Here is a 24,997-nt window from a genome sequence, read left to right on the forward strand (position 1 = left end):
ATTCTGATGAATCAGTTGTACCCACTCCAAAGCCAACATCCTTCTCTCAAGGTACAGTACCAATATCTATTGCTTTTTTTTTAAAAATGTATCAGAAAATTAAAACCCAACCATAGCCAATTCAACCAGACTACTTATTTTTCTCAATGTCATTGGCAGAAAGATGGAAAAGACATGCATTTCAATTTGTCAGGAGGAGAACTTGTGATATTAAGCAAACCATCCTGGCCCAGATTTAATAACCATTAAATTCCAGGGTGGAGAGCACCAGATTTATCACAATGCACCATCACAACCATATTTTGTTTGCTAAATCAGCTTTATGTCCACTGAACCAAGGTCAGAGAGATACAGCAGAAACAGACCCCTCCGCCAAGTCGTCCATGCCAACCAACATGCCTTCTTGAGCTACTCCCATTTGCCTGCATTTGGTCCATGTCCCTCTGAACCTTTCCTACCCACGTACTTGTCCAATGTCTTTTAAACATTGTAATTGTACCCACCTTTACTACCACCTCTGGCAGCTCATTCCATATACCCACTACCCTATATTGGCAAAAATATATGCCCTTCAGGCCATCTTAAATCATCCCCACGCCACCTTATGCCTTCTAGTTTTAAACTGTCCTACCTGGGAAAGAACATCCACCTTATCTATACCCCTCATGATTTTATAAACCTCTAAGGTCACCCCTCAGCCTCCTTTGCTCCAGGGAAAACAGTCTCAGCCTATCTAGTGTCTTCCTTAGAACTTAAGCCCTCAAACCATTTGCGCACCTTATCTAGCTCAATTACATCCCATGGTATAGTGACCAGAACTGCACACGATATTCCAGGTGCAGTCTCACTAATAAATTGCACAGCTGTAATGTGATGTACCAACTCTTGTACTCAATGCCCTGTCTGACGAGGGCAAGTGTAGCATATGCCTTCTTCACCACCTTGTCTACCTGTGTCACCACCATCAGGGAACTATATCCCTGAACCCCTAGTTCTGTTCTACAGTACCCCCTGGGATCCTGCACGTGCAGGTCACTGCATGTCCTGCCCTGGCTTAACTTCCCAAAATGTATCACTTTGCACTTGTCCAAGTTAAACGCCACCTACCATTGTGTGCCCACTTCCCCAGTTGATCCAGATCCTGCTGTCACCTTAAATAACATTTTTCACTGTCCACCACACCACCAATTTTCATGTCATCTGCAAACTTACTCAACAGGCCCACATTCCCATCCAAATCATCCCTGAGGTGCATCACTGACCGCAGGCCTCCAATCTGATAAACAATCCTCCAATACCTTCCACCAAGTCAATTTTGTACCCAACTGGTTAGCTTACGCTGGATCTCGTGGGATCTAACCTTCTGGTCCACCCTGAGCATGCAGGACCTATCAAAAAACCTGTGGTGAGGGATTAAAGGAATGGGGTGGGTTCGTGCTACAGCCTGTCTCAAGCTAGAACTGAGCCAGATTTCCTAGACTAGAACAAGTTAACCCCACAGAGCAGCGTTAGCCAAGAACCCTGGTCTGACACCAGCCCAACTGAAGGTGGAATAAAGACAAAACACATACCTCTCCACCGTTTGCATACTCCATGACAAAACATAACCGGTCGCTAGTCTGAAATGCATATTTGAGCGTCTGTGGGAGAAGAGGAATTGTTCAATATTAAAATACAGCTGGGGACTGGTATCAGAGTCATAAAGCATGGAAGCTGGCTCTTCAGTAAAAGGGGTTAGTATAGGATTAGTGTAAATGAGTGCCGACAATCAGGCACCTGTTTAGATTAACCTACACAAATCCCATTTTATTCTCCCCACATTCCTATCAACTCCCCCAGATTCTGCCACTCACCAACACACTGCGCGTAATTTACAGCAGGCAATTAACATCAACTCACACGACTTTAGGATGTGGGAGGAAACCGAAGTGGTCAAAGGGAGAATGTGGAAGCTGCACACAGACAGCACTGGAGGTCAGGATCGAACCCAGGTTGCTAGAGCAGTGAGGCAGCAGCTCCACTAGGTGCACCATAATCAGTAATAAAATTCTAATGAACTGAAGAGAAACAGAACATGAATTGGGAGGTGGGGTCTGGTTTTTTGGGGTGGCGGTTGGCTGAAGAGAGGTACCACGGTGTAGTGGACAAAAGCAAAGCACACAAGTCTGGATTCCTGGAGTTACATCTAGTAATGCCACCTCATTTACACCTTGCCTCCTACTGCATAGAGATCAGGGAGGACTGTAAAAAGGGAGGAGAGAGATAAAATGGGAACTGATATTGGCTGAGATAGAAAGCAGTTGCTTGATCATTTGGTTTAGAATGGGTTATACAGTGGTGGCGTCATAGCTCAGTGAGTAGACTGCTGCCTTTGGGTACACCTGGGTCTGTCAGTTCCATGGCACGCAGCCAGTACAGAACCCGGAAATGCAACAATGGAGAACAGATACTGATCAAGGGGACATGGGCAGATGCAAAGCTGCTTTAAGGTTATTTTGCTAAGTACAAAATGATGCATTCTGAAAGTAGTGCTAGGAATTAAAGGGCATAATTTTAACAAGGCTGCGAATTAAGTTGCTCCATCACCAGTGGAATGGAGTGCAAGGTGCAGAAATTACGCGACCTTTATAAGTTACTGCCAGTAGCTGCTGGAGTATGCTATCCAATTCTGGGTGCTAATTTAAAATGTCAAACCTTTGGAATGGAATGTAGAGGAGACTTATCAGTGTGGCCTGAGAAATGAGACTTCAATTTTGTGAACGGATTGGAAGAGAGTCTGTTCTCTTGAACGAGTTAAAATTTTGAGCACCTGTATTAAGGAATAAATGAGAATAATTCCAAATCAGGGTCATGACCAGCACTCAGGATTTGAGATAATTGGCAGAGAATCAGAAGGGGGAGAATTTTTTTTTTAAATGCAGGAGTTATGACCTGGTACATGCTCCCAAAAGGGCAGTGGAAGTAGATTCAACAGCAATTTTCAGAAGGAAGCTGGATAAATACTAGAATTGCAGAGCTACGGGGAAAGAGCAGGGAAGTGGGATGAATCACATAGCTCAAAGACCAGTATGAGCCAGTCATGACATTGAATTATTTGACCATTTGTCAGTGTTGAGAAATGATCACTGGATTTTAGAACTCTCAAACAATGTCAACATTTGAGGACATCAGATGGGGAACTTTAGCCAATATTTTGGAAGACCTGACTGGAACAGAAGATTGTGCAGTGGGTAAATAAACTTTTAAATAAGTGCAAGATGATTCATTTTGGTACAAAGAGTAAGCACTCACCTTGGAAGGCAAGAAACAACAGGGTAAAAGGAAGAAACCCAGGAACACAAATGATTCACCAAAGGCAGTTATCAAAGTTGATAAGGGTGTAAAGAGCTGAGAATTTAGATTCCTTTAAAATTTCACGGTAGGATGAGAATGCTAGGCAATGCTAAAATACAGAACAAAAAAAAACAAACTGCTGGAGGAACTCAGCAGGTCAGGCAGCCAAGGACAGGCAATATTTTGGGTTGATCCAGATGAAGGGTCTCGACCCAAAACATTGCCTGCTCCATTTCTCTCCACAGATACTGCCAGACCTGCTGAGTTCCTCCAACAACTCGTTTTTTTTACTGCAGATTCCAGCATCAGTCTAGTCTCTAGAATGCAGAACTTTTGTTAAGTACCACACATCTCTGCACTGGATAAAGGTTATTAAAACATTGCAACTGTAGGAAAGAAAAAAAAACTGTGCAAAGACATTACGTGAACTTGCAGGGTGCAGTTATCATGAAAGACCGAGCAGTCTGGGACTCTTTTCCAGGGAAAAGATCCCCAAAGTGAAGACTTGAGGCTTAAAAATGAAATGCTTGACAGGGTAGAAATGTAGAAGAGCCCAGAACAAAAAGACAATACAAAATAGCCAGTAATAGTTCAAGTAATGAATTTAGGAAGATTTCAGTCATGGTGAAATTCCTTGCTACATAGTTGGCAGAGGTCATCTGTACTGATGCATACAAGGCATAGCTTCAGGCATACACCAGCTAGATGCACACACGAAAGAGCAGGAAATAGAGGGATGGGAGTTTAGGAAAGGCAATTACAGTGGGGAACAGACTTGAGCAGGGTACAAACCCTGTACAGGCCAGCTGGGTTGAATGGATTTTTCTGCACTATTAATTCTAAGCAATGCTAAATATTAGGCTCACAACCTTCCCCCACCCCAGTGTCATCAGGCAGCCTACAATTCTCAGAGACACCTCTCCCCCCCCACCCCCCCAACTGTGGGAGGCCACCTGCGTAAGCAGCAAAACTGAGGTAATATTTGATTCACATTACATGTAACTTAATGCCATGTTTGGGAGAACTGCAATTTTGTTTGACGCAGTTTAAACAACCTGAGCAGCCTCACACATGGCATTGCAATCAGGAAAGCAGTGTCAGGTCAGGGCTTCTGTATATCCCAAGAAAACCAACTGTGTGGAGCAGGCCGAGACAGCAAAGTCGTCTGTATCCACGGCAAACTAAGAACTTTCCCCACGGGCCATGTTTACACTGTTGCAAAATGGAACCCAATTTGTGCGCAGCAAGATTCCAAAAGTGTTAAATTACCAGATCAGCTTTTTTATTATGGGATTGCTGAGAGATAATATTGACCAGGACAATAGTTCTTTTGAAGTGTAAAGCATCCACCATATCCCCCTGCAGCAGACAGAGGTTAAGTTTAACTCCTTGTCCAAAAAGACATCACTTCCCTCAGTGCAGCCAGCAGGAATACCCATTTGGATTTTGCGCTCCTTTGTGGTCTCAAGCCCACAGCCTGCCGATTTACAAGTGCCACAGGCATTTAAACACAGCAGAACAGCACAGAAACACTAGTCTCCTTCTCAGATCAACCACCAACCAATTGAGCTCGAATTGAGGGAAGGGGAGCAACCCTGGGGAGAGTGCTTAACAAAGGAAATCACTCATTTCACCAAGTCTCTGGGGCAGGTGACAAGCCTTTTTACCAGCACAGAATGAATAAATATTGATGGACTGAATTGGCCAGAACAAGCTTAAATATCCCATCACATTGATGCTTTAACTGTAAATACTGCTGTCCTGCGGCAAACATATTTTCATGTAAACAGAAGCCACAAAGTACAGGGCGTTATCCAAGAGAATCCAGTGTATACTACTGCACTTACTGTTAAAAAGGGATGTCTTGTGTTCTGTAAGACTCTGCTCTCTGTAACAGTGTGGGCGACTTCATCCTGCAGGTGGGAGAAAGTATTAGTGTTCAGGTAGTTTTCATTTTCCCCCCATTAAACAGCCACACCCCCAGGGCATGGATTCAACAGGCACTGATATTCCCTGGGGCAATGATTACTCTGGGGGAAGACTTCGGGACATCAAGGGTACAGATTGTCAGTAATACCATTATCCTCAGGAAGTCAGGACCCAGTGGATTCAATGGTCATTCTTGAAAGGATATTGGTCAAAATGGTTTAAAAGGGAAATATCTGCAGGGTGGAGGACTAACTGGTTAGTTTTTTTTTCAGTGAGTCGACACTGACACAAAAGGCTAAATGTGGGGCAGCACTGCGGCACAGCTAGTTGAGCAACTGCCTCGCAGCTCCAGTGACCTGGGTTCAATTCTGACCTTGGGCACTGTGTGTGGAGTTTGCATGTTCTCCCTGTGTGGGTTTCCTCACACATTCTCAATGTGTGGGTTAGTAGGTTAATTTCCCACTAAATCACTCCTATTGTGTGGATGAGTGGTAGAATCTTGAGGGAAGGGGGTAAATCGATGGCAATGGGAGAATAAAACAGCATAGGGTAGGATTAGTGTAAAATGGATGGTCAGTGTGGACTCAGTATGCCAAGGGCCTGTTTCCACGCTGTTTTATATGACCAACTTTAAATGGCACAAGCTTACACTCAAGTTATAAAAACTTCAAACACAACGAAAGACAGCTCGACTGTCAAGAACCAGCTAACAGGATATTCAGGAGCCTTGTTCCATTCCAATGGACCGTGACAAAGACCATAAGATACAGCAGAACGAGGCTATTTGGCCCATCGAGTCTGCTCTAACATTCAATCATTGCTGATATTTTTCAACCCCATTCTCCCCATAACCCTGAACCCATTTGCCAATCAAATCAGGGCAGCACAAGGATAGACTTGGTGACTAGTGGGAGTGTGGAGGAGGGGCAGCTGAAAGCCAGGACACATGATGGGACCACTTATAAATAGATCCAAGTGGCGTTAGGGGAATGGGTGGAGGCAATGATAGGAGAGGGAAGGAGTAGGGAATGCAGTAGGTTTAAGTCCCAGGCTATGAACACAAGTGTACTGTGTCATGGAGATGGCAACCGAGAGACAGTGATGGAATCCACCCCTTCCAAAGCTTTCTTCACTAAATGCATCTCAAAAGGAAATGAATACTTACTTTAGCAATAATTACTTCTTTCCGTAGAATCTTCATGGCATAATAACGCCCCGTGGCCTTTTCTTTAACCAGAATAACTTTGCCAAAGGTGCCCTTCCCCAGCAACTTTAAGTAGTCAAAATCATTCATTGTCTGGAATCAGAAGAGCACAGCATTCAGTGTCAGAAGTCCACAGTACCAGACTGGATGAAACAAAAGGGGCCTGAACTACAGGTCAAATGTTGTTGTTACACTTGGTCTAGTAAATGGAATCACACCTTCCTTTCACTTTCTTCAGTGAAAACTGAATACGTGCACCAAGCAACGGGCCACAAGGTTGTGTGCTGTGCATAGATGGGGGCGAGGCAGACACTCCTGAGGAGCATTGTTCAATTCAGCCCTGGTCCATCTTTGAACCCTCCCATGAGCAGCAACTTTACAAGGTACATGCAGAAAAAAAACTTTCCTTGGAAATACAAAAACGATGCAGATGTTGACCTGCACCATATTGGGCAACATACTAAACAATAGAGGAACTCAGTAGGTCAGGCAGCATCTATGGAGGGAAGAGGACAGTCGACATTTTGGGTCAAGAGCCATCATCTGGACTGGAAGGCAGAGGGGAGATAGCCAGTATACAAAAGGTGGAGGGAAGGGGTGGAGCAAGAGCCAGCGGGTGATAGATGGATCCAGGTGAGGGGGTTTGATACACAGATTGGGAGGGGGAGCGGCGGGAGGGGGAGCGGCGGGAGGGGGAGCGGCAATGGCATCAGAAGCTGGGAGGTGATAGGTGGAAGTGACAAAAGTCTGATGAAATCTGATAGGAGAGGAAGGTGGAGCATGGAATAAAGGGAGGGAGGAGGGGAGTAGTGGGGAGGGGAAACTGTGGGAGGAGTTTGTGGGTGATGGGGGCCAGGTGGATCAGGAGGAGAGAGAAAGGGGACAGAGGGCAGAGCGGTTACAAGTGGGAGAATTCAATGCTCACACCATCAGGTTGTAGTCTACCCAGGCAGAATACGAGAAGCTATACCTCTAGTTTGCGTTTGGCCTCAACTTGGCAGTGGAGGAGGCCAAAGACAGGCATTTCAGTGTGGGAATGGGCAGGAGAACTAAAATGGCTGGCAACCAGGAGACCTAGACAGCCATGCCAGATGCAGCAAAGGTGCTCAACGAAGCAGTCATCCAGTTTGTGTCCGGTCTTACCAATGTAGAGGAGGCCACAACGGGAGCACTGGATACGAGGCCGAGGAGTATGCATGTGAAAGACAGCCTCACCTAGAAGGGCTGCTAGGACCCTGTGTGTACTATGTTGGCATTGGACTCCCCATGAATGTGCCCTTAGCTCTGCAGTGTAGAGAAAACACAAGACAGCTTCATTCCATCATGAACATACTTAAGACAGTTGAATCCACACTAACCACTTTATTCCTCGACTTGAACATTGACACTTCCATGTCTTCCATTCCCGAGCTGTCGCTGGGCGAGCCACATTTGACGTCCATAGCATCATCTCCTGGTTCCTGGTGTTTTAAGCTGTTGGCAACGGTCTGAATGGCCCTCGTCCACTCCTCACTGGAGAAAAGGGGAGCAAAGTCAGTGAGTACTGCCAGCAGGCACATGAAGCCTTCACTCATTCATGTTTCTAGTTGCTGGTCACTCTCTAGTTGTCTATTGCATCCCCACCTACCCAGGTCTATCTTTGGTCTCCTACACTGTTCCAACAAATCTCTATGCAAGTTGAAGAAACAGTACATCTGTCTAGGTACATTGCAGCCCTCAGGACTGGCAATTGGACATGATTGTTTCCTGTTCGTCAGAAATGGCCATCACCTGTAATGTTAACTTAGTTTTCTCTCCATGAAAGCTACCTGGCCTGCTGTTTTTTTTCCAACGTCTCCTGTGTTCTGCATCTCGCAGTTCTAGCATTTAATTTTTCCTTGTTCATCGTCCTCTCTTTCTACCGCTTCTAAATTGGTCATGATTGACAAGCATTCACCAGCCTCCTAGAAGGCACTAAATGTATTGGTATGATCTTGGATCCCCACCCCATCAGTCTCTCCATCTCCTTCCTCCCTCTTCCACAACTTAAAATATACCCAATTTCTCAGCCCCCTCACCTTCTCAATTCTCCAGTTCTGATGGAAAGTTGCTGATATGAAACATTAACTGTTTCTTTCTCCATAGATGCTGCCTGATCCAAGTATCACCAGTTTTTTTTTCTACTTTGATTTTTTTTAGAAATGTTTGTTTTTAAGGTGGAGATTCTGGAGGCAAGTGGTCAGGGCTGCTTATAAAGTGAAACAGGGTAACAAAAGAGTAGGAGGAGTTGATGGGAATAGGAGATTGGAGAATGCATACAGAATGAACCCAACCAGCCACTGAATTTGCATTTCTAATTGAAATTGACAAGGGACAAATACTCCCCTTTAATTGGTAGTGTGGAAGCACCTTTAAAGGGGCTGCTCAGAGGTACAGAGAGAGGATCCAGGTGAATAAAGACCTATGTAAAACCAAGTAAAAATTGTAAATCAAATTAAAAATCTCTACATTTTTAATCTACTGGCTCCCTTGTGATTGTACAGCTAGGTGTACACAAGTCTTTAAAACACAATGTGGTAAAAATTTGGAACTCTCCCACAAAACTGTTTGGGGTTGACTAAAAAGATACTCAATGGTTACAGGATGTTATATCATACCCAAATTTAGAGAAGATCCACTGTTCAATTTCTGAAACTAACTTAGACTTTCAAACATTGTGGGGATCTTTTTTGAACTATTTTCAAAACCTTTGATTTAGTGGTTAAAGTACAAATATTGGCTAATAATTTTGTATGTTAAGGGTTTTTCTTTGTCCTTTTTTAAAACCAAGCAGCTTCGGTCCTGGTAGTGGGTTTAGATTTTTTTAATAATAAAATTATTCCAATTTAATTGTTATTAATCATTTTCATTTATCAATATGGGGTATTGTGATTTCAAGTATGATTTAACACATTTTCTAGCATTTTATCTTTTTTCTGATTCACATACTCTATTTTCTATGTGGAATCAATAAAAATATTGTAAAAGAAAAAGATATGCTGGGTGAAGACAGCAAGGAATACGTGTAGATGGACACAGACCAGCCACGACCCCCAGAAATGCAGAACAGGCTTGAGGGGCTGAATGGCCTCGAGGTGAACTGTGCACAGGTCCTATGGAAGACTGATCCCCTTGTGCCCTGGTTGCAAATAAGAACTTGCAGATAAATTCACACTGAATCTGGAATTTAGCTACACACCATGGGGTCCTGCTTCCCGTGAGATTGACGGTGACATTTGCACTCCAGTTCTGTGGGTTGAGGCACCTCATGTAAGAGCCACAGACCATTGTGTAAACGAGGCAGGTGGATGGGGTGGGGGAGGGAGCCATTTGAGGTCATCATGCCATGCGAACCCATTGATCAAGGGACAAACTGTGCTTCAGTTAGATTAATTGGTCACCCAGGTTAGGGTCTGTACAACTGCAGGCATGTATACTGAAAACACCACCCCAATCAAGGTATCAGAAAATTTACCCTCAACTTCAACAATTTCCAGAACTGAAAATGTTAAAGCTATAAAATGAGGAAAACAAACCAGATTAGTGTTCTGGAATCAGTTTAACTTTTGCAAGGATATCATTCACTGCTCTGGGATCCAGACTGCTTCTTTGGTCTACAGAAATTCCACAGCATGCTACATCATCCAATAGAATCAGCTGCTTGGTTAAGACCGACTCACTGGAATGGCATACAGAATGTGTCAACAGCAAAGCCTACAAGCGAGAGCGATAAACCGCAACCCACCTCCCTGCACACCACATATCCATGCTGCACCCTAACCCTTGCAGTGACAAGACAGTGTCAGCTCACACACAAAACACTAAACAAAATGGGGGGGCCAGCCCATGCAAGACAACACCATCCCCTCATGTGCCACCAAGACTCCACCATAAGAGGGAAATGCCAAGGGGTCAGGGTTGGGGGTGGGTGGGGGTAAGTGATCTACATTCCTATAAATGACAGTAATGTTAAAGTCCTTGGCCGTACACCTCCACCCCATGCTCACCGTTCATCCGGTGTATCAACGTGAAAAGTCCTCTCGATCACTGTCGTCCATTGCAAGCACCGAATAATAAATGTGTTGGGCCGTGGCCTCTCAGTCTTCATTAGCTGGCATTCTGGTCAGAGCAGAGAAATGAGTTATAGACCCGTGGTATTTAGAGCACCAACACCTCCCATGTTCATTCTCCAATCTCCTATTCCCATCAACTCCTCCTACTCTTTCGTTACCCTGTTTCACTTTATAAGCAGCCCTGACCACTTGCCTCCAGAATCTCCACCTTAAAAACAAACATTTCTAAAAAAAAATCAAAGTAGAAAAAAAACTGGTGATACTTGGATCAGGCAGCATCTATGGAGAAAGAAACAGTTAATGTTTCATATCAGCAACTTTCCATCAGAACTGGAGAATTAAGAAGGTGAGGGGGCTGAGAAATTGGGTATATTTTAAGTTGTGGAAGAGGGAGGAAGGAGATGGAGAGACTGATGGGGTGGGGATCCAAGATCATACCAATACATTTAGTGCCTTCTAGGAGGCTGGTGAATGCTTGTCAATCATGACCAATTTAGAAGCGGTAGAAAGAGAGGACGACGAACAAGGAAAAATTAAATGCTAGAACTGCGAGATGCAGAACACAGGAGACGTTGGAAAAAAACAGCAGGCCAGGTAGCTTTCATGGAGAGAAAACTAAGTTAACATTACAGGTGATGGCCATTTCTGACAAACAGGAAACAATCATGTCCAATTGCCAGTCCTGAGGGCTGCAATGTACCTAGACAGATGTACTGTTTCTTCAACTTGCATAGAGATTTGTTGGAACAGTGTAGGAGACCAAAGATAGACCTGGGTAGGTGGGGATGCAATAGACAACTAGAGAGTGACCAGCAACTAGAAACATCCTAGTGGACTGAACAGAAGTTCTGCAAAGCAGTCACACAAATTGCATTTGTTTTCTTTGGATAACTGGCCTTTTCCTGGCGACAATGGCCAAAATGAGGGGGACATAATTTTAAGGTGATTGGAGGAAGGTACAAGCGGGATTGTCAGGGGTTTTTTTTATGTAGAGAGTGGTGGGTGTGTGGAACGCACTGCCAGCAGAGGTTGTGGGGGCAGATATGTTAGGGACATTTGAGAGATTTAGATAAACACATGAATGATAGAGAAATGGGGGGTGGGGGCTATGTGGGAGGGAAGGGTTAGATAGATCTTAGAGCAGGATAAAATGTCGGCACATTGTGGGCCGAAGGGCCTGTATGGTGCTGTAATATTCTATGTATAAGGACTGACCAGTTCTACTGAAAGGTCATTAACCTGTAACATTCTCTCCACAGATGACAATTAAACTGCTATTTTCAGTATTCTCCTCTCATTTGATTTCTAGCAACTGCCGTTTCCTACATCTCAGCTCCAGCATTGATTTCTCTTGCCTTCATTCATCTCCTACTTAAACCTCCTCCAGACTGATTAACCAAGCATTCACTGCTCTTGGAGGCACCAACAGTATTGGTGTCATCTGGATTCCCTTGATCTCCACCCCAACACATTGCTTTGTTCCCTCCAGTCCTCTGAAACTTACTCATTTTCTCACTTTTCCGACTGGTAAAAGATTCTGGTCTGGAGCATCACCTCCTCTACAGATGCTGCCCAACCTGCTAAGCGTCTCCAGTGGTTTTGCTTTTAATTCCCAATCTCAATTTCTAGGGAAAATACTTCCTCCTGAATTCCTTGTATATTTGGGATTTCGGAGGTGCCCCAGGTTACAAATGACCTTACTTACAGAAGTCTGACTTTAATCCTGTACATTTTTAAAGCATTTTTCAAGCTAGTAATTACAAAATGTTTCAAGGCATTCATTAATGAGTGGATACAGTATATATTCCATTAGTTTAATTACGGGTATCTGCCCCAACTGTGGAAAAGTGCAGATCCCACATTGGGTCCAGAGGTGGATCATGAGCCCAAGGAATCAGTTGGAAGCAAATCATCCTCAATCCCAAGGGACTAATTTTTCTACAATGAAGTTCCCAAACTGAATGCAATGCTCTCAAGCAATTTAATAAATCACCTTCATACTTTAGTATTCAGTGCCTTAGAACAGCATGCGTCATCTTTCACACGCACCTCAACTTCAGTGACCAAGATATAGCCACAGGATCAGTCCCTTCACTTACTTAGGGTAGGCTCACACAGCACAAGAGAGGCACGTGTTCTGTAACGCCAAAGAGCTATGCCCCAGTGTCCCTACAGCCCTGCAGTTATCATCCCTCCAAATCCAATTCTTGAATAAATTTAATGCCATTCAAACCGCATTTGTACCAGTGGAAACAGCTACCCAACCTTTCCATCTATCTGCAGAGTTCCTAATACTACAGGTCACAGTTTTGAGGGATTCTACCTATCACCACTTTGGGAGTTCCAGACCCACACTCTTAGTGAGAAGACTTGTTCATCTCCTCTCCTAACAACTAATTTAATGTCCCCAATCTCAATTCTTTTGTTAAAAGTAAAAAATGGACCAATTTACTCCATACAGGTCCTTTATACACTAAGTTTCCCCTCAGCTCCCCTACTGCATTGAAGTCAACCCAAGCTTATCCAATGTTTCCTCATAGCTATAGTTTCCTACTCCCAGCAACATCCTCAAATGTCCTCTACACCCACCCCGTGCAAACATGTTTGCTATAGGTTAGTGTTGTACGCAGTTCTAGCACTACCTCCTTGCTCTTATAAGTCTATGCCCCAACTAATAAAAGAAAACCTTTTATGAATGTTTAAACCACCTTATCAATCTATCCTGCTATTTTAATAGTAAGTTTTCTTGGTTCCTTCATACTATTCAATATTCTCTCATTTATTGCTTATTCCTTCCCCATTGCAGCTCCCCAAATACATTCTCACAAATTTTGGATTAAATTCCACTCATCACTTCTGCACCAGACCAGTTTCCACCTGCATACTAAAGTGTTCTGCCTGTCAACACGCCCAAGTTTGCATCGCTAATGACCTATAGTATACCCACCTACTTTCAAGTCAAACAATACATAAACAAGACAAATCTTGTGGAGCCCCACTGGTAACAATCCAGCCACAAACTTCTGTCAACCATTGCCTGCATCCATGAGCCAAATTTGGATGCAATTTGCAAGTGTCCCTGGGATTCACATGGAATCTTACTCACATCTTTATTCAGGCAATGTACAGGCAAGATTGCACACCAAACAGCATGCCTCCCCTCTGCCCAGCTAAGAAATGGCCAGAATCCATCACACAGAAAGCCATGACCAAACAGCACATTGGTTCAGGAAGCTGCTGATATAACCTAACCCACTTCATCCTAGGGTAGCTCTGGAAGACAAGGTGTACCCATGAAGTGCTGACCAGCTGAGGCTACAGGCCAAAGATGCAAATTTAAAACACCCCAATAGATATGCTGGTAGACTTGCAGTGGTACTTGAGTCAGGAACAGTGCAAGCTGTAAGCAGACACCAGAATGAAATCACTTTAAGGACTTACCTGCTACAGAGAAGTTGTTTAGAGGTGGTAGACCATGATCTGGGCTCTCGGGCTTCTCCTTGTAGCCAATAAAAGAACCATCTGATTTCAACAGGAAATACCTGGGCCTCCATGTTTTAATATATTCACCTGCAAACAGCAATGAGCGGAGGCAAGGTCAGGACAGCATTCATTCCTCAGGGTCAACTTTCCACACAAACGTGTCCCCAGGGGTAATGGCACATTAACTCCACTTCACGTCACCTTCGCCTGGATCAAAACAAGTGTTGGACACAGACAAGCACCAACCCCTGCCTATGAAACAGGGTTTAACATTCACTTGAGCAAATGACTTTCAGATAAATGCTCCCAACAACCCTGTCCATTGCCCGGGAATAGTACAATGGATAGAGATTCATTTGGCAGCACAACTTAAACTGTTATGGGAATGAACACTTTTTTTTTAAAAATAGGGATGAACTCAGTTGATGAATAGCAAGACACTTCCTTCTCTCAAGAGGGCAGTTAATGAGTCAGTGAATGACAATACTGACTGGAATGGCACTTAGAGAACACAATGTCTCTTTATACAGCACCCATAGTACATTTTTATTATGCAAGACATTAGGACAGGTTGGCTGCATGCACTGCCTCATCAGTTAGAAGGGGAGAGGGGTACAAGCAGAATTCTGAGCTTGTAGCCTAGGAAGTTGAGGGCACAGCTGCCAGCGATAGGGCAGTGTAAACAGGGATGCCTGAGTCCTTAAAGATTAGTAAGGTGCTCGATTACAGCAGCACAAAATGTCTTAGAAGTGAAATGACAGATAATAGCTGTTTAAAAAGCACATGGCATCTCAGTATTAAACTCAAATCATTGGGCTGGGTTATAGTTAGAATATAGCAGCACATGCTGGGTATCCATCTTAAAGAAATACAGAACCAAACAGATCTAAATAGATTAAGGTGACACCAGAGGAGGATCTGGCTTGGAGCAGCCTCAGTCAAATGCCAAAGGGATACAGCGATGTGAATGAAGCTGTTCAACTCTACGTGGGGGGCATGGGTACTGGGAAACACTTTTCAACAAACGTAACAGAGTTGCAGCACGTGACAGGAGGCAATGTAGCTTTTTCCAACATTTTCATCAGGACCCAAGCAAAATGGGACATTGGTTCAAAAGTGACCTCTGGTTCTGTGTGGAGTTTGCAAGTACTGCTCATCACCGAGTCTCCATCAGGTGCCCTGGTTTCCTCCCACATCCCAATGGGTCAGCTCATTGGCCCTGTAAATTGCCCCTAATATTAGGTGGGTGGCAGGAGAACCAGAAATTAACATGCATGATAGGGTACAGAGTAGGGGACTCAGCCCAATACATCATGGGCACATCCCTCCCCAACATCAGTAGTATCTACAGGAGGTACTGCCTCAAGGCAGCAACATCCAAAAGATCCCCGCCATCCAAGCCATGCCATCGTCTCACAGCTACCATCAGGCAGGAGGTACAGAAGCCTGAAGTCTCACACCACCAGGTTCAGGAACAGCTACTTCCCTTCAACCATTCGGTTCTTGAACCAACCAGCACAACCCTAAATCACTAGAGTTTAGCAACACTATGACCACTTTAATCACTTAGAACAAAGTCCACTTTAGTGCAAATTGTGTTTTCTTGCAAAAGTGTACAACTTGTTTCTTGTGAATGCTGCTTATATGATGGACATGCCTGTGATGCTGCTGCAAGTTTTTTTCATTGCACCTGTGCATACTTGTACATATGAGAATAAACTCGACTTTGAGAAATAAGTGAGGAAATGAAGTTGATGGGATTGCTCTGAAGGCTGGCATTGACTCAATTGGCTGAATAACCCAAAACATTAAAATATGAAATGCATTTCAAATCAAAATGGTGCAGGACTTGGAGGTGCCTGCTTACCCTCATTAATCTTCTCAGCAGTGCAAGTTAATAGTTTGAAGGGCAGATAACCATTTTCAATTTCTTTAAAAGTTTAAGCTTGCTTTTATACTCACCACGTTTATGAAGCCAACCCTCCTTCACAACTGACACTTCATTCATATTGGTACCAAAATATTCCAAGGTAAACCACAGATTCAGTTAAAGGTGCAGGGGAGGCACCTGCCTAACCCCAACGACAGGATCCTCAGCAACTTGTCCCTGTTCCCAAACACTGCACAGAATCTATGACAATAAAGAAATGCAAAGAGTCAGTGCTCAATATGCAGTACGAGATAAAGCACCCAACCCACAAAAAGGTGGAATATACAAATCTGGTGCAGGAGACGCACCTTCAATATATTACATTTACTTAGAACAAACAGGGAGCTTATCATCAGTGACAGAATGATGGGAAATATGGGAATGGATAAAATGAACATTCCCACAAGTTGCTCTTGCCAAGCTCTGCTTAGTTGACTGCATTTCAATCTCAACTTGCAGACAAACTCAAGATATGGGAAGTGCACAGGGAAATACTCATGGCCCATCAAACCCACCCTATTCTATGCCGAAATGGTAACCAAACATCCGCCAACTCAGATTACATTAGTCTCATGTCCAAATCCATGCCAACTTAAGCAAAAACAAAACTGTACAGAAATTTAACTATAAGCAACTAAGAGAACTTATCCTTGGTTCAGTGATTTGCCCTAGTCAGTGAACTCGGCATGAAAATTAAGGCCAACATCCCAGGTCAACACTGAGGCAAGCTCTTTTAGACAAGACACTGAAGTGAAAGTCTGCCTGCTATTCCAATTGAAAGGGAGAGATTCTAAGACTTTCTCGAAAAAGGGAGTGATCTGTCCCTAATGACCCAGCCAACATTTGTCCCTTAAACATAGGGAAACAGATTGGAGGCACGAGAGTGCAGATGCTGGAATCTGGAGCAACACACAAAATACCGGAGGAACTAAGCAAGTCATATCAGGATGAAGTCCAGATGAAGGGTCTCGACCCAAAACATTGACAGTCCATTTCTCTCCATAGATGCTGCCGTACAAAAACAGATGATCTAGTCATCACTTGTGGGAGTATCCTGTGCCCAAACTGGCTGTTGCATTTCCTACAGCATTTCCTACAACATTAACTACATGCCAAACCAGTCATTGGCAGTGAAACACCTATGTGGACATGCAAATTTTTGTTTCAAGACTGTCCATTTCCAAAAGCAATGGTCACTGACAGGAGGCTGCCAATGCAAGGCAGCTTCACACTGACTGTACTGAGAAGACACAATCAATTTACTTTGGGCCTTGCACTGAAGAGGTATATGCCTCCATCACCCCAAACTGGATCATGACTTGGGTAGTGAAGGTTGACGAAAGGGTTTAGTTACTGAAGAGTTGCATAGCTTAATTGAAAAGATCAGTGGCCCACAGAAACAAAGTACAACACAAAATATTAAAGATCTCAAGAAAAATTCTTTTGAAAAAACATGCCACCTTTCAGTCAAGACACAAGACTTTATCTACTCTCTCTCAGGGAGAAAGAAGATTTTGTGGCATTTCTTCAAAGAGCAACTGGCAGGTTCTTCTGTATTCAGGTCAATACTCATCCATCAGCCAATATCCAAACAAAACACAGTGAGCCAGTTATTGCCACCAGGCACATTTTGTTGAATATCACACGGAAGGGATGACATTTCAAAAGTACTTCATTGGCTGGGAAAGGCTTTGGGCTAGAGGTTATGAAAAGCGCTATGATATTCCTCCAAGCTCCGCCTTGAGTAGAAAAATGTCTGTCCTTCCACAGCCCAAATTTGCAGTTGCTTCTGTCTGTTTTGAGGGTGAAGATTGAGAAATCACACACACCATTAACACATTCTCCTGTAGGGTCTCAAACAGGAGCTCCAACTTCTCAAGCTAAGAAACAGAGAAAAAGGTCAAGGCCCCTAGGATAAATTCATAGGCATCACAAGTTGCCCACAACTGCTGTGGATCTCCTGGTTGTACTAACTCTCCAGCTCACCAATGATCAGAGCACAGAAACAGTGGGAACCATCTATTTACACTAATCCTACATCTATTTACACTAACCCCATTTTATTTTCTCCCTGTGCCCCATAACTCTCTCACGTTCTTCCACTCACCCACTAGGGGCAATTTACAACAATCAATTAACCTACCAACTCACATGGGTTTGGGGATGTGGGAGGAAACCCATATAGTCATAGGGACGAGGCAAAGACTCCACACAGTCAGCATTGAGCCCAGGTCACTGGAGCTGTGAGGCAACAACACTGCTAGTTGTGCCAGTGCTACCTGAGCCTAGCACCCCGGTAATTTACAGGCAATGGTTGGTGATAGCTGTGTGAAGAGGTCACTAAATTACTCAGGGATTTTACAGGGCAGGCTGCATTACAGTATATTGCAAAATATTGTCAACAAACACTGAACTTGGGCAATGACATGACAGAGTCCGAGTGGAGCAATTCAGGAGAGCTCCGATTCTGGATACACAGGCGGTGTCGGTCAAGATCCCTTGCAACAGACCCATAAAGCAACAAAATTCCATTCTAAAGTTACCATGAAAACCACTGGTTGTGGAGAGTATGGAAGGGTGTGTTACTGTGAACTGAATGGATGGAAGTGCTGGGTGAGGTGCCTGAGATATTATATACATTACTCCATGTGGTAATTGGGGCTTCAGCAACAGGGTTAAAGAAAAACCTTGTGAAATTTCAATACTTGCCCACCTATAATTAACAACACTAACGAAGCCATGGGTTCAGCTGAAGAGACAGGCCACGCTATGCACAAATTGCTTGTCATGTTTCCTACATTACAATAGTGACTAATCTGCTTTACTAGATTAGAATTATTTCGAGACATCCTGAAGCCATGAAATGTTAGAAACTTTTTCCTTTCAAAAGACCCAAGGAACTCCAGGAAGAGAGACCAACCCAGGGGTGTCTCTGCCTGGGGTATGAACAAATACTATCCATTCAAAGGACATGCTGAGAGAGGTTTCCTGGGTGTCTGATTTGTCTTGCTTATTTGGGAGGTTGCAGATAGGGGATGGGAGGTGTACAGAGAAATAGGGATGAGGAGTTCAGTGAAAAATATAGCATGTTCTGATTACTTCAAGTATAAAGAAATTCTGATTGACCACTCATTTTTAAACTCTTGACCCATCATCTTGAGAAAATGTCTTTCCTTCAGTGTTGTTTCTTAACTCCCAATATATACTCATGGGAGTAAAATAGTGAGTGGGGGAAGGAATTTGAAGGGATGAATCTCTATGACACTTAAGGTACATTGGCCTAAATACAATGAATCCAATGTTATTAACACAAATATGCTGATTAAGCTGATGCATGTATCCACCACCGTCACGCCCAATGCAAGAGTGTGGATTAATCTAGCAAAGCCCAGTTTAGTGTTCCACTTTGCTTGCCCACAGATGCAAATATCTATAAACAAATCTGGGATTCAAAAAGCAGAGCTCGGATCTTGATACACAATGCATTAAAATGATGCTAAAAATGGAAGTGGCTTTCTGCTTAACAATGACTCACTCTTTCACTGTGACACACTCCTATTACACAGAACTCAACCACAGCTTCCAGCTCAATTCAGATTGCTGTGCTTTGAAACAGAAGAACAAACTTCCATTTATACAGTACCCTTTACCAACCCAGGATATCTTAAAAGGTCTTCATAGCTAATATAACACTTCTGCAGCAGATTCAGAATGAGAATTAGACAATCTCACCAACTTGTATGTCACGAAATTTGTTGTTTTGTAGCAAAGACAAAATTACTAAAAAAAATAGTGCAACAGAAAAAGGAGTAAAGTAGTAGTGTTCATGGACCATTCAGAAATCTGATGGCAGAAGGGAAGAAGCAGTTCCTAAATCACTGAGTGTGGGTCTTCAGGTTCCTGCACCCACTCCCCGATGGCAGTAACGAGAAGGGGGCATGTCCTGGATGATGTGGGTCCTTGGTGATGGATGCCATGCCTCTTGAAGATGTCCTCGTCAGTGGGGAGCATTGTGCCCATGATGGAGCTGGCTGAGTCTACAGCCCTCTGCAGCCTCTTTCAATCCTGCATATTGGAGCCTCCATGCCAGGCCGTGATGTAACCAGTCAGAATGCTCTCCACTGTTGTTGAGAGTCTTTGGTGACATACTGAATCTCCTCAAACTCCTAACAAAGTAAAGCCACTGGCATGACTTCTTCATGACTGCATCAATGTGTTGGGCTCAGGATAGATCCTCTGACATGCTGACCCCCAGGAACTTGAAGTTGCTCACCCTTTCCACCGCTGACCCCTCAACGAGGACTGGTGTGTTCTCCCAACTTCCTCTTCCTGGTCCAATCAGTTCCTTGGTCTCGCTGATGTTGAGTGTGCGACACCACTCAACCAGCCAATCTCACTCCTGTACACAAATTTATAGATGGCATTTGAGCTACGCCTAGCCAGTCATGAGTATAGCAAGAGTAGAGCAGTGGGCTAAGCACACATACATCCTCAAGGTGCACCTGTGTTGATTGCCAGCAAGGAGATGTTATTACTGATCTGCGCTGACTACTTCACAGTCGTACTTTCAGATACATGGCAACCAATTTACAAGCAGCAACAATCTGTACAAAGCGAGGGCTCTCAGCAGATTTTTTTTTAAATGTTAATAATGGGAACCGAATACAAGTCCCCCGCTCTTACTGGAAATGGATCAGGAATATTTTACGTCTTCAAGGGCCGGGAATATTCAGTTTAACATCAGAAGACTCTGGATAGTTGCAGTCAATGTCTGGAGTGGAATTCAGACCTCAGCTTCTCAGGAGGCAGGAGTACCGCTTTGAGGCCTTCAGTGAACAAACCTCGAAGAAAATTCTTCAATGTTACCAGATGGTCACAAATACAAGGATCAAAGGATGAGCGAAAGGAAATTCACTCAGAATACCCACACTAAACAGCCACAGAACCCCAGGCTATAGACCAACAAACACAATCTAGCATTGGAGAAACCAGTGCAGGACTGGTCCTGCTTTGAGGACCAAGAAGCCTCCCTCAGAATCATTTCAGGAAACCCAGTGTTCCAAAAGCCATAGCAGGTCATTATGAAACATAAGGTGCATGTGCAGTGGCAGTTAGCCTCTGAACAAGCCTCCGCTCTCTGCGAAATGTAGAGGAACAAAGAGCCCCAGTTGGCTCCAGAGGCAGTTAGATGGTTGCAGATGATCACAGCTGAAAACCCAGTGTTCAATTGGCACTGCAAGCACAAACTCAAATCTTCATCTGATGGGTGGAATATTCATTAACACCAGTGGCCTAAAACAGGTAAACCAGGCAGAGCAGCTCTCTATGTTCTTAATCCTCTACATGACAAAAAGAGGAAATGCAATGTGTTTTCATTTTCTAACAAGTCACCACATCCTTTGCAGTTCCTGAATTTAACGCATCAAGAATTGCAAAACCTTGCTATATAAAGCACTGCACAGAAGGTACAGCATGAAACATGCCCTGCACAGCAGGCCAGGGAAACAGGCTGTTCAAAGCACTTGCATCTGTGAGAGTTTAACAAACCAAACTTCAAGATTCTCCACAGAAGCATTATCAAGTCATTTGGCCAGATGATCAAATTTTTTGAACGATGTTGGTTTTAAGGAGCAAATCAAAGGCAAGGTATCTTGAAATGGACATTTCAATGTGTAGGGCCTTGGCAGCTGAAGGGGTGGATGCTAATGGGAGGGAATAAAGGTCAAATTGGAGTACAAGTGAGCAGGCAAGGCTGGAAAGGATTACAGAACTGAGAGCCAATGTGGGCCTGAGAACAAGAGGGCAGTGAGAGGACACCAACAGCATGATAAAAATGTCCCACGAGGAGTTATACAAAGAAACCCCACCTATGGGCAAAAGCTTTCATGGCAAGTTGCAAGCACTGATGATCAAACACCATTTTGGAATCTCCTTTTCAATAGGATACTTACCATTAAAATACTCTATTGTCTCCCTGTTGATGGGACACCAAGGTAAACTGGCCTAAGCTTGCATCCAGTGCGGATGTCGCCTGCAAGCTCATTTCCAGGGTTAGAGAACACAACATAGCAAATGAAACCATTCCATGAGGACATAGGTTTAAGGTGAGAGGAAAAAAAAGGGGACCCAATGGAGAGGTTTTTCCATGCAGAGGATAGTGGTAGAGGCAGCTACAATTACAGCATTTTAAAACACATTAGGACAGGTACATGGACAGAAAAAATTTAGAAGGATAAGGGCCAAATGCCAGCAAGTGGGATTAGCTTAGATCACATCTTGGTCAACATGGACAAGTTGGGCTGAAGGGCCTGTTCCATGCAGTATAACTATGAGAGCCACTGTAAACATCCCATAAGGTACATGTCTATTTGCAGCAACTGTGCCACAGGGCTTTTATTTGCCTGGAAGCTCGTTACTGAACACAAGCCTACCTACTCATGCAGCACTCCCACCTATTCCAGGCCTAGGCTTGCACCCAAAACCCAGCCACTCATTCTGGAACCATGTGGTATCTTCACTGTCAAAAGCCCTATACTCAGTACATAAAGCACCAGCAGAATCTTGGAACCATCTTAGTAATAAACATCTACCAATGGGAAATACGAGAAGAACAATAATCCTGAGCAAACAAGGGGCTAGCAAATATTTTCATTTGGACAAGTTCAATCACAGCAACTCCCACTAACTTGACAACTTCTGATATTCTATTAAAAAACATCAGCCGGGCAGCTTAACATACCTGGTGTCAGCTCTTGAAAGAAATGTCTAATTACTCCAACTCTATCATTGCCTGGCAATCTCTCTCCTCACCCCCCGCCCCCCCAACATGCATCCAATTCTTTTTAGAAAGTTAATCTACTTCCATCATTCAAATCTACTTCCATCATTCCTACCACCCCCCCACCCCAGTATCTTCAGTTCAATTTACTTAAATTCATCACACCCCTGGTTCTTTTGCCACACCTTAATTTCGTGTCTTCTGGCTACTGACTCACCCAAGTTTCTCCCTACTTCAACCCCTCAACATTCCCTCCTTCCATGAGACTCCTGGGTTACTGGAATCTCCATTATTCCGGAATGGTTCTCTGCAACTGGCTTAACTCGTCTGAAGTACTTGCATGCACTGGGTATTCAGGGTTTTTTTTTTGGTTGAAATGCTTTTCCTTTTTCCAACCCCTTTTGCTTCCTGCCATTCCTGGTAGCTTCCCATCTCCTGCATCCCTCCTCATTCCAAGCTCATAAGACTTCTTTATTAGTCACACGTACATCGAAACACAGTGAAATACATCTTTTGCGTAGAATGTTCTGGGGACAGCCCAGAAGTGTCGCCACACTTCTGATGCCAACAACTTCCTAACCTGTACATCTTTGGAATATGGGAGGAAACCGGAGCACCCGAAGGAAACCCACACAGTCACAGGGAGAACGTACAAACTGCTTACAGACAGCAACCAGAATTGAACCCGGGTCACCGGCGCTGTAATAGCATTACGCTAACCTAGTGACTAATAAAGAAACCTTATCTTCACCAGCACCACCACCCACCCCGCCCCCCCCCCCCCCCCCCCCCCCCCCCCCCCCGCTGTTTAGGCACAAACTGCTCACTGGCATCAGATTCTGGTAACAGGGCAGAATCTATCACATTCTCTCTCCAGCAGTTTCCTCAGGGATATAGCACTTGCAATATTTTTCGTATTCTACAATGCCATCCATTTCAAAAATTGGACTTCAAAAAGAACAGTGACATAAGATGTCAATAAAAATAAAATTCAGGGCATTACATCACAACCCCAAACATGAAGGGTTGATCATATCAACATCTTATTGTAATAAGATTATTACTCTGCTGATGTTAACCCACCAAGCAACTTGCATTTTGGTGCCTTGGAACATGTCCGAAGACTTCATGTACCTATAATCAGCTACAATTTGACATACAAGATGCTGGGGCAGGCAAACAAAATCTTAGTCAGAAAAAGTTCTGAGAGCTGGGGAAAGGGTCGATCATTCCACCCTTAAAGACTTCTCATTATACAGAAGATCAATGGGAAATTTTTCACCACCTTCTCAACCCATCACCACATCCTTCAATCAACTTATCAACTTGTCAGGGGGAAATAATCTAATTGCATTTGATGGGGATTTGGGGGGGGGGGGGGGTGAGTGGGCAGAATGGTTTAGAAAGAATTCAAGAGCTTGGGATTCTGGCTGTTGAAGTCCAGTAACAATCTTTTATTAACACAGCACCTTAATGTAGTGAAGAGTTACAAGATTGCTTGTGGTAACATGGTCAATTACTTAAAATCTTAAAACAGTAACCAAACTTGCAGTGAGGTTGTTCCCATACTGGGTTTTTAAAGGGTTTAAGGTCAGCCAGCAGCTGACAACCCTCTATCTTTGACCCAACACAGTCAGAAGTGAGGTTGTCAGCCTCGACTGTACGGCAGTTCTAGGACAACTCATTTATCAGTTTGGGCTCCAACTCTGGACCATTCCTCTCCACTGATCCATGAGTGTCACAGCACTCAAGCTCGTCCCTTCCAGTTTCCAAATTGCTTTTCCCCCCCCCTTATGTCCATACCAGATAAGCAAATTCTTCTCCAACTAAACCACTAACACACAGGTTCCCAGATAGCAGCTCAACTTTCAAACTTAGTTCTGAAATCTCTTCAGGATCTGCACCTCACCATGCGGAGATTGCAGATTCTGGTAATGTGAAATGTAAGTAGAAAATACCAGAGATACCCAGAAGGTCAGGCAGAACGATGGACAGAGGAGAACGGTTAAGGTTTCAGGTCATCAGAACCTGAAAGGTCACAAACCTGAAAATGGTCTCTCCACTGACACTGTCTAACCAGCTGAGTAATTCCAACATTTTGTCTCATCCTCTCGATCTCTGCAGACTCCTCCAGCCTTACAACCCACTAACTTATCCACATTTGTACAATTCTCACTTCTTGCACAACCTCAGCTCAAACTTGCTTCATCAGTAAGGCACTGTCAGTTGCTAATATTTTAAGCTCTTGG

General features: G+C 43.9%; 1 protein-coding gene across 5 annotated transcripts in view; it reads right to left on the reverse strand.

Moving 5' to 3' along the window:
• The window catches only part of LOC127586364 (RAC-beta serine/threonine-protein kinase), a 77,047-nt gene that overhangs the window by 12,493 nt on the left and 39,557 nt on the right, over positions 1–24,997 (reverse strand). For all 5 annotated transcript variants that reach the window (XM_052044265.1, XM_052044268.1, XM_052044267.1 and 2 more), the window contains 7 exons: positions 16,003–16,171; positions 13,999–14,127; positions 10,492–10,603; positions 7,825–7,978; positions 6,428–6,559; positions 5,181–5,246; positions 1,572–1,640 (listed from right to left, as the gene is read on the reverse strand). In XM_052044265.1, coding sequence (XP_051900225.1) covers positions 1,572–1,640; positions 5,181–5,246; positions 6,428–6,559; positions 7,825–7,978; positions 10,492–10,603; positions 13,999–14,127; positions 16,003–16,048 — 708 coding nt within the window. In that variant the 5' untranslated portion in view covers positions 16,049–16,171. The remainder of the gene's footprint in view (positions 1–1,571; positions 1,641–5,180; positions 5,247–6,427; positions 6,560–7,824; positions 7,979–10,491; positions 10,604–13,998; positions 14,128–16,002; positions 16,172–24,997) is intronic.

The sequence above is a fragment of the Pristis pectinata genome, chromosome 35 (genome assembly GCF_009764475.1).
Source record: "Pristis pectinata isolate sPriPec2 chromosome 35, sPriPec2.1.pri, whole genome shotgun sequence".
Lineage (NCBI taxonomy): Eukaryota > Metazoa > Chordata > Chondrichthyes > Rhinopristiformes > Pristidae > Pristis > Pristis pectinata.